General features: G+C 51.3%; 1 protein-coding gene across 3 annotated transcripts; it reads right to left on the bottom strand.

Annotated features, from left to right (window-relative positions):
• Positions 1-1,058: 1,058 nt before the first annotated feature.
• Irx6 (iroquois homeobox 6) lies at positions 1,059-6,970 on the bottom strand. Of its 3 annotated transcripts, none has more exons than XM_036188020.1 (6): positions 6,158-6,970; positions 4,933-5,181; positions 4,184-4,293; positions 3,723-4,018; positions 2,352-2,963; positions 1,059-1,488 (listed from the first exon to the last, which is right to left on the bottom strand). In XM_036188020.1, the coding sequence occupies exons 1-6, from the start codon at positions 6,200-6,202 to the stop codon at positions 1,481-1,483; spliced, it is 1,320 nt and encodes a 439-aa protein (XP_036043913.1). In that variant the 5' UTR covers positions 6,203-6,970; the 3' UTR covers positions 1,059-1,480. The 3 variants fall into 3 exon arrangements, with proteins under 3 accessions (XP_036043913.1, XP_036043914.1, XP_036043915.1); XM_036188021.1 differs by having other exon boundaries at positions 1,059-1,485; XM_036188022.1 differs by lacking the exon at positions 4,184-4,293.
• Between the last annotated feature and the right edge of the window lie 3,266 nt (positions 6,971-10,236).

Genomic DNA, 10,236 nt, shown 5'->3' with positions numbered 1-10,236 from the left:
CGAAAGGAGGGCTTTGGACTGGAGCAGGGTCAATCAAACCACAGATCTGAGATATCTTCTGGCTCCCTCCTTGGGCTTCAGTTTGAGGAGGCAAGGGTAGTTTTGTAATTCTTGACCTTTAAAGGCATGCCCCACTCCAAAGGGTTGGGTTTGCTTGTTTGTTTGTTTGTTTTCTATAGTTCCCCTAATGTCCAAATCTCATTTCTCGCTGCACCTTTCAAGGCTTTAAAAATCGCATATTTCTGCCTTCCTCATCCTTCTGTCCCCCACGCTGATCTGGAGGGAGTCCACAAACTGGGGTGGGTCTCACTGCTGGGTGGTCCAGCCCCAGAGGAGACTGAATGTAGAATGAGGTTCTCAGATGCACACCAACTCTCCTTCCTAGTCCCTATGACTTCCCAGGGCTCCCTCCCAGGCTTTGGTAGGGTCACTGCCAATGTAGGAAGCTGTGAGTTTACTCATTGGCTGAAGTTGAGTCCCCTAGAGCTGGGAACTGGGCCCAGGCAACCACATCCAGCCTGCATTCTCTGGGCATCTTCAAACCTCTCACCCAACTCCAGACAGACTCACAAAGGGACAAGGACACAAAGCCCCTGCTGGGACTTTCAGCTCTTACTGGTTGGCCTGTACTGGAAGGGTTTGCTGATACTTAAGATTAAACAGAAAAAAAAAATGCCCCCTGTGGTCTCTACCAACACCTCAAAACTGCCCTAGTTCATTGTTGGGTTCTGTGGAAGAAGTGGGTTGAGGGGCTATCAAGTTTCCCTTCACGGATTAACATAATCAGTGTATAATCCCAGTACCACCAGGAAACAAACCTAGCTCTTCAACAAATATTCTGATGTCACTCTGCTATTCAGCTACTAGCTTGTGCAGTTTGGGGGTCATCCTGTCCTGGGCATTGTGTGTGTCTTCCTCAATTTCTGTCTCTGCTACAGAACTCAGGTCTGCAGCCCCAAACTCTGTCCCCAGAAGCCTTTGTGGCAATTCAGTGTCCCATTCCTGCTTCACCAGACTTCTCCCAGAGTCCCTGGCATTGACAGGCTGCACACCTTGGGTTCAGCTAGGTTATTTTTGAAGTTATAGCCTGGAAAGGAAAAGGAGACACAAATAGTCTTTAGAGACCATATCAACAAGGGAGTTACAAAGTGAGCAGGCTGGGCAAGGTCAAGTGAGCAGGAGGAGATGTTCTTCAGGTCCCCCATCCAGAGGAGGAAGAGAGACTTGGTCAAAATATGCTGGTCATCCATTGGGCTTTCCTCAGGGTGCCTCCCATCTCCCCTTCAAGTCTGACATAGTGCATGTCTGCCTGTCCAGCCCCACCCCTGCGTGCACGGATAGCTGCTAGGATGGTTCTGTGTGTTTGTCTTGAGTAAAGTGAGAAGTCCTGGTCCCTGCCAAGGCCTGGAAGCTTCTTAATATGAAGATGAATCCAGAAGCAGCCGTTTCCAAAATTATTCTGCAAACCGCAGCCATTGCGCTAACCTGCTGAGAGAGGAAAGATTGATTAAAACCCGAAGGCCACTTGGACATAATTTCTAGAAAATCAGAGGTCAGCTTGTGTCCCACCCCAAGGGAAGCCAAGGTCTAGAGGCAATTTGCTTGTCAGAGGTAATGCTTGGACAAGTTATGTGTAAATTCACATAACAATGTAACCCAATTTTCTAAGCCAACAGCTAATCCTGAGAGAAATTACTACAAAGACCAGAATCCGACGTAAGTAATTGCTGGAGGCTGCCTAGTGCTTAGGGACTGTCCCTTTGTAGCAGCCAAGTTCCCCTTTACCAGACCCTTGCACATCAGAGGAAGAGGACATTCAATGGCAGTCTTGCCACGCTGGGGGTCACACCTTTGGGAGTATCCCCAGGGACAGCCTGGACCTTGGCTTCCAAGATGTAAAATTCAGAAAATGTCTGCACTGTCCAAGTCTTTTAGTGGGCCAGGAGAAGCTGTGCACACTGACCACTAATCCCTGGTATGCACAGCCCAACCACTCAGATAGCTCCAAAAGCCAGACCTAGTCTATCTAGGACATTCTTGGTACCAGCCAAACAGAGGCCAAGTGGTCTTCTAAGAAGGCAGATCAGGGCCAAAGGTGCTTATGGGGAGAGACCTGCATGTCTGATGCAACTTGCAGGGTCGTGCCACAGGGCTAGACTATACATCTCTTCAAAGATTATGTGATTTTTGGGAAATCCTCTCCTCGGTATTTATTTTTATCATTTGGCTTTAGATTGGGGTGTTTAGACTTTGAGAGTGTTATGGACATTCTCGCACCAGATCTGGGGAAGGTGATGGATGGGTGGGTATCTTTTGGACGTGCACTCCCAGCGCCTCTGGGGTCCCACTACCTTCTGCTCCAGACGGGTACTGGAACCGCACTTCAGGCTCCCTCCGTCTCGGACAAGGCGCACAGTTCAGTGGCAGCCCCTGCAGGGCGAATGTGGAGTTTCCAAAGGCTTTGGCTGCAAGAGAATCCTCTTCGACTTCGACTTCGGAGTCTCTGGGGACCAGGAGTCCCCTGATGGAGATGGGCTGTCTAGGAATCACGTGGCACTCGGGACTTTGTGCCCTGGGCGGGGTTGAGGAAGCACTTTCGACTGCGCTGGCTGCGGCAGTGTGAGCCAAAGACCAGATTCGGGGTTTCTGGCTGCTTGGGTAGTGCACGATCATTGTGGGGCCACCTGGCTCTGTTGTAATGAAGTCAGCTTCTCCTGACCGCGGAGCCTCAGTGAAGGAGAAGCGGGGTACCGCCAGGCCGCACTCTCTGCTCTCCAAACGGCTCTCTTGAGCGACTGCGCAAGGCGCAGGCAGGGACCGCAGGCTCTTCGGAAAATCCGCCAGCCTGCGGGATGCTGAGACCGCTGCCTCCTCTTCTTCTGCTTCCTCCTCGTCCTCCTCTTCCTCCAGGTCTTCTAGGTCACTCAGTCGCAGCCCCTGGGCCTCCTGGTTGGCAGTAGTGTCTGTAGGAAATCAAGAACGAGTGAGAAAAGCATAGTACCCTAGGGAACCTCGCGGGAGGGTCCTACCCAGAGAAGCTTTTAGCGAGTGGCGCTCCGCACTTCAGCGTTCTCTCGCCACCTGCCATGGCAGCTCTCCCCAAGGCTGGCTGCTGGCCCCAGGGGAAGAATTCCCCACATTGCCCTGCTTGCCCCGCCTCTCTGATCTCCTGGAGTAGCCAAGGAAAAGCTACTTTGCACTGCTGGAGTCCCTCAGTTATAAAAAGAGGAGGGACACTTTTCTTTCAACTTTAGCACCCACGGCGACAGCGACTGGTGTTGTGTTATTTAATCCAGCACATATTCACGTGTGCAAAGCGTCATTTCGACCTGAGACATTTAGAACTACAGCAGTAAAATGTCTTCTAGGGGAGGTGACCTTGTAGAGAAACAGGCAAGAACAAAGTGCAGAAAATATTCTTACAGCGATAAACATGGGAAGCGAGCAAAACCGAACTAGGAAGGGACTTGAGTGCTTGAGTGAGGAGGAGGAGGAATCTTTCTGAGAGGATACTTTGAATCTGACCAAAAAAAATAAAAAAAAAAAAAAAAAAAAAAAGCTGGAGCTACACTGCTTCTCTGTGAGGTACTGGTGCAAAGGCCCTGGGGTTTGCACTGCATCCAGGGACAAGGCTAATTGGAGCATTAGACAATAGTAGCACAGGTGGCTTTGGATCTGATGTTTCATGTTTCTGCCCAGGTGGGCTGGTGACTTGTTTGTACCTTTGGTGTCTTCGGCCAGGCAGCCCAGAGAGTCTTCCCCTTTCCTCTCCTCCCCACCTTTGTTCTTGGGTGCCCACGTCATCTTGTTCTCCTTCTTGAGGCGTCGGCGCGCGTTGGCGAACCAGGTGGACACCTGGGTGAGGGTCATCTTGGTGATGATGGCCAGCATGATCTTCTCGCCCTTGGTGGGGTACGGGTTCTTGCGGTGCTCATGGAGCCAGGCCTTGAGAGCGCTCGTGCTCTCCCGCGTGGCATTCTTCCTGCGGCCAGCACTGCTCAGCTCCACTCCACCATACCTGTGGGCAGACAGGGCTCAAATTCCAGGCTGGCAACCAGGGGCTTGGCCAGGAGAAAGCCCAGGCGCCTGGAAATTGAGTTCTGTTCCCCCCTTCTTTCACCAGGGAGAGGGCAGAGACGGGGGATGATCAAAGGAGGCCAGCCACCATGCTCCCCTTTCTCACCTGTCATACTGATACTGCCCCAGAGTTGGCTCATAGGGGTAATAGGCCCCTGGCTGGGTCAGGCTGGGGGTAAAGTTTCCTGCAGGATCCTTAAACTCATACTGAGGACTCTAGTGTGAGGGGAAAAGAGAATTCAGGACTTGACAGAAGAAGGACACAGGTGACCATGTAGATCAACACCCCAGCACCACCCTTTTTATTGGCTGTACAATGTTGGGCACAGCCATTTAATACTCTGTGCCTCAGTTTCTCCCTTACTAAGATTGAGGCAATAAAGTCATTCATGCTGGTAGGGTACTTAGTAGAGTCCTAGGGACAGGACAAGCAGTGACAGGGAGTAGGTATCAGCTCTTATGATGGCTGCAGCTTCTGGATTCCTCACCACATATACACCTACTGGGACCCTTCCCAGCAGACTATTCCTGGCCCTTGGCATTCTTGTGATTTGGGGTAAGTTATTTGAACTCTACACCTCAACTATTCACCTGTACATCAAGACTAATGATGACTTGCCTACCTTGCAGAATTAAAAAGGTTACACATATTTTTCTAAGCAGTGTGGAGTTTTGCAAACTGTCAACTGCTGCGAACTTGAATTTTTTCTTCCTCAGTATGCTATTTTCTCAGCGTTATCTGTCCCATACAGATTTTCTCTGGACAAGGTCACAGCAGAGTGCACCTGTACTGACTGCCTATATTCCCAACCCCCATGTCAACTGAGCAGTCCCAGGGCCCACCCCAGTACTCACCAGTGCACCACACAGTGGGGATGGCTCTGGGCCATAGGGCAGGTACCCAGGGTAGCTCTGGGCAGCTGCATAGGGTGCTCCATAGATGCCCAAGGCAGCACCCAGCTCTGGCCGAGCACTGCCCAGCAGCCGACTGTCATAGGGGGTACAGCAAAGAGCAGAGGCAGAGGTGGAGGCGGAGGCCACATCTGACACTGGTCGTGGGGCAGTTTCACAGCAAGCGGCACTGGAACTTGCAGACACCAGAAACTACAAAAACACGAAAGGAGTCACTAGACGTTAAAAATCCAGACACACCATCTACTGGTTCTAGCCAGAGGAGGGTACCAAGAAAGCTTGGTACCTTCATTCTTTCCTTCTAGTAACCAAATACCACCAGGTTCAGAAACTCCGCTGACTGCTGGGGTGGGGATTCTCTGAGGGCAACCTACCCAAATTGCACTTACAGTTGCAACCAGGCCATCTTTAAGTCTTCATAGTCCCAGGCAGCTTGTGGAGATAGGACCAAATCTCTACCCTCCCAACCTTCCCCACCCCCATCCCCGCCCCATGGGATTCTACAAAGGCACAGTTCGAAGTTAGCCCTCAAGACCAGCATCTCATTCCCGTCCCCATTGTACTAAAAGGATATCCACCTAAGATCAGAATAGGAGACTTGCAGCAGGTCAAAGGTCGACCTGACACTAAACCCCAAGGAAAATATGTATAGAGTGAGCACTCTGCTGGAGAAAATGGAGGACAGTGGTGGGCATCCTCAGCATTCTCCCGGGAAATCCTCACCACTGCACAACATCCTGGTCTGGAAACTGGAGGGATGCAAAAGCAGATAGCCTAGGCCAGCCCAAGAAAGGAGTGTGACCAGAACCGAGGCCAACCGATGAGCAGTGCGGTGCCAGCACTCTGACCTGGAGCGCATTTGTTTTCTCCTGAGAGTCCACTGGCCACCGCACGAATCTGTGTAAGGGAAGCCCTGACTGTAAGATCCCCCAGATCCCACCCGGCTCTGCGCAGAGAGCAAGGTTAGAGTGCCCGCGATTTCAGGTGGCACTCGGGAGTGAAAGCTCTCCGTCTGGCATTCGGATGTCAGAGGGGGCACAGTTCCCAGTCCTTGTTCCTAGCTTCCCTTGTGTCACCGAGAGGAGCAAACTCGGGGGTCAGCGCGCGCAGCCGGCATCTTCCCCCCCACTTGCGCTCCCCCCCCCGCCCCCAATAAGGCACTACTCACCTGGGATGCGCCGCCATACGGGTGTCCAAAGGGCGGGAAGGCCATAGTAGTTGGCCGTCTGGGACCGCTCTCCCTCTTTTCTTCTGAGTCGTTCGCTCAGTTCAGCTGTTCGATGACCCCAGCCGAGCGGCTTCTGGTTTCTTACAGGGCTGCAGGTGTTCGGCGCCAGTTCCTTGGCCCGCTAAGAGGGAATGGAGGCAGAGCCAAAGGCAGCCCAGCTGCCGAGCCCTGAGCTTGGGAAGGCACCCCTGCGGCCGGTGGGGTCCTGAAGGCAGAGGGGCCCATGGATCGGCAGAGTTAGGAAGAAGGCGCAGGGTATCAAAGGCGCGCGGTGGCGAGGTGAGGTGCGGCGCGGTGCAGAGCTGTGAGGCTCCAAGAGGTGTCCCAGTCCAAGGTGGCCAGAGGCTCAATGTGACGTCACGGTAATCCCGGGCCGCCAGAGGGGACCGCGGGCCCCGGGGCCCCGGGCCACCGAGCGTGCCAGGGGCAGCCAGCCCGTGTACGCGCGCGCACTCTCAGACACTCTTGCTCCGCGAGATTTGTGCAGCGGGCGAGGAACGTCAAAAACCCTGACCCTCTGCTCGCCGCTAGATCCTACCAGCTTTCGCCTCCAGCTCGCGCGCGCGCACACACACACAGACCCTCTCCAAATTCCCCGGGAGAAGTGCGAGATGCGCCTCCCTGCGCGGCGCGCGGGCCCAGGGCGCAGCGTGCTCGCCTCCTCCCTTGCGGCCCCGAGGAGGCGAGAGGCAAGCGGGGCGGCGAGGGAAGAGAGAATACAAAAGAAGAGCCCGGAGGAAAGTGGGGGAGTCAGACAAGGAGGGGAGAAGAAGGAGGGAGAGGAGAGATGAGGAGTCTGATGGCGAGGGGTGGGGGAGTGCGGTGGGTGAGGGCTGGGCGGAGGCAGAGCCGGAGCAGGTGGAGGAGAGCAGCGGCTCGCGGGACCAACCTCCAACCATCTCCGCCTCTCTGCTACACCAAAGTTTGTTGGACCCGCCGGCCCCGAGCTTGTAGTGTTGGACCAGCTCCGGGCAGCTTTGATGGAGCCCATCTTTGTTCTTGGGGATCTTGTTGACTTGGGTTTTAGTTTCCCAAAACCATTGGCTAATTCCAGCCCTAGCCAGGCCCTTGACCCCTGGCGTATCTCTGCAGGGGTCTGACCCCGGGCTAGGCAGACGAGCGCCCCCTCCAGACCAAGGTGCAGCATCCGTTAGAGAGCTCCCATAGACAAGCCGAGTTTACTCGCTGGTATCTGTAGGCTGCCAGCCAAAAGTCTGGGCCATCTCCTCCAAAGGCCAGGCTTGGCTGCCTCCCGAGCGCCGCCTGCGGTGTCAGCCCAGAGCCTGAAAGACCGACGAAGGCAACGGGGTCCGGCTGCAACTGCTGCGCTCCTCTAGGGGTGGCGCTGGCGAGCCACAGTGGAGAGCTGTGGAGGGAGCTGCGCCAGGGACACCCAGCTGGGCCCAGTGGTGTAAGAAACCCCTTGCCGGGCTTCTCAAAAGAACATGGATTTCCCCCGGGGGGTGTGTGTGCGCGCGGGGCGGGGGGACGGAGGCGGGGTCGTTGCTTGCCTGTCTCTTGGACAAGGGATGCCAGTTCGCAAGTGCTATAGATTTTGCACACTTGCAGACCAACACCCTTCCAAAGACTCCAACATGGGATTAGAAGCCTAAGATACAGAAGGGACTTGCAGACTCTGACAGGTCTTAGGTGGCGCTGCTGCAGCACCAGGTGGAGTTTGCAAACCAGAAAGCCTTTCCTTTTAGTCACGCGGTCACAGTACAGTGCACTTGACAGTTTTTGGACAGTCCTAGATCTTTGCTACACCTCCTTCAGGCGTGGGGGGGGGGCGGTTGCCCAAGGACAAGAGCAAATCTATCTATCTATCTATCTATCTATCTATCTATCTATCTATCTATCTATCTATCATTTATCTTCCCACTGAAACTGGAGAGGTCAAGACCCAGAGGGTACTTGCTTGGGGTTCTTGCCTAGCAGAGGGATCTCAGCACCAGAGGCAAGGTTGAGGACCCGGGCTGGAAACCTAGTGCAAGTGCCTCTGGCCTGGTAGGCCATCCCAGTGACCTCTTTAGAATGACACCTTGGCTCAGCATCTGCTCACCTCTCCCAGCTTATGCAGAATAGACAAGGAGCTTCAACAGGCCACACAAAGCACACAGGAGTCTGCAAAGCCAGCTGCTGCCACAGCCTGTGGTTACCTTGGAGGGAGAAACCTTGCTGTCAAACTGGGAGAGGCCTAGTTAGGAAAAGAATTACAGTCGTTGCCAAATTGACTTAGTGATAAAAAGTCACAGTAATAAATAGATCCTTTGATTTTTTCAAAACGCACTTTGGAGCAATTCACCCCTTTATAGCTTGGATATCTCTAAGCTCTCTCACTCTCTCTTTTAAAGTAGGAATTGGAAAAATTTCATTAAATTAGTCCCCTGGGGAAGATTACTACTAATTAATTAATTGCAAACATTTCCAGAGGGAAGGTATGTCAATTGTAAAGTAATAAAATTAGATAGTTGAAATACTTACTCAGCAACTTTGAATGCCGATTCATTCCTAAGCAGAGGATTTTTTTTTTTTTTGACAGAAAAATGGGGATGATGCTGGAAAAAAAGCATTAGCCCTGTCCCTTGGTGATACTGTGAAATAGAAACTACCTTATAGGATTTATTGATTTTCCACTGATTTATAAAGTCCTCCATGGTGTCAACACTATGTGTAGGGACTCTGGGCCTACCTCTTGTCTTTGATCTAGGATGTGAGAAAGCCAACAGGAATTTGAAAAGAAAACTCAAAATCAGTGGCAAAACAAATAGGGACCTAGGACTGACCATAGTACAGCATTTTCCTTCTCCTGTGGGAATGGGTAATACACATAGAGCACGCTTTCTGTTACAGTTCTTTACCTGCTGTTTTCGGAGTTGCTTTATGGTTTGGTGGCTTTTATTAGAATGAATCCTGGGAAGGAAGGCTGTCCCTTTTTTCCGCTGCCTTAAGAGACCCTGGTTTAATGTAGCCTTCCCAGGGACAGGGTGTAAGTTCAACAAAGCTCCCTGTTTTAATGGCGCTTGGTTGTTTGAACACACCTTGAATATTTAGTGGATGTCCCTAAAAATTATTGTTATGAGATATGCCTCACAAGAAAACAAAAGCAGCAATTTAAGCCAATATCCACCTCTGGCAGAACCCTCATGGGCAGCGACGTCTCTTTCTTGGAATTTCCAATTCAGGAATTCTATAGTTTGCTTTCTTCTTCCTCTGTTTCCAGACTCTCACTTCTATAGCCTGGTGCTCTGGGCTCCTCCATCATGTCAGCTTTTCATTGCTTTGTTCAATGCTGATTAATTTATTTTCAGGGGAAAAATCCCCAATTGTATATGTGTGCTTATAGAATTTTATTGAAGTAACTAAATAAACCCATCAAATACAGAACCCCCTCCTCAGTTATATTTAAGGGAGTCAACAAAAACCACTCAGTGTCTCTTGGAAAAAAAAATGATATTGGTTTTTCTGTGTGTGATATTGTGCAACGTGTCTGTTAGTTCTTCTAGCTGCTTAGTAAAACTAATAGAAAACAAAGTGCACGGAGGCCTGTTTGGACCACAGAGAACACTAATCCACAGCGTTCATTTGAAGTTCCCATTGCTCCTTGGTAAGCACACTGACGTCTTGAGCAAGCCAAGTAAAGGATGTGTCATTGACGATAGCTTGAGAAGACTACTCCGAAAAGGGGGAAGACAGTGAAACAGAGGACAATCAAACATTCTCGTAGTGTTTAGATTTCAAACTGCCCACGATTTCCTAGTGATTTACACAAAAGACCAAAGCTCACCAGGAGGCACAGAATAACCCCAAATTAGCTTTAAAGGTCTCAAATCTCAGATAGAGTGAGTGAGTTCAGGAACACAATGACATAGTTGAGACTATACTTCAAATACATTTTTTAAAAGTATGGAGTATTTTTAGTGACTGTTTTGAACTGAGAAGAATGAAGTTTCCTCCAATCTATGCATGAACGAACAAGTGCATCTGGACAGATGCATCTATAATTTATACTGATCAGT

The sequence above is a fragment of the Onychomys torridus genome, chromosome 5 (assembly GCF_903995425.1).
Source record: "Onychomys torridus chromosome 5, mOncTor1.1, whole genome shotgun sequence".
In the NCBI taxonomy this organism is placed as follows: Eukaryota; Metazoa; Chordata; class Mammalia; order Rodentia; family Cricetidae; genus Onychomys; species Onychomys torridus.
This window is presented reverse-complemented; position numbering and strand designations above follow the sequence as displayed.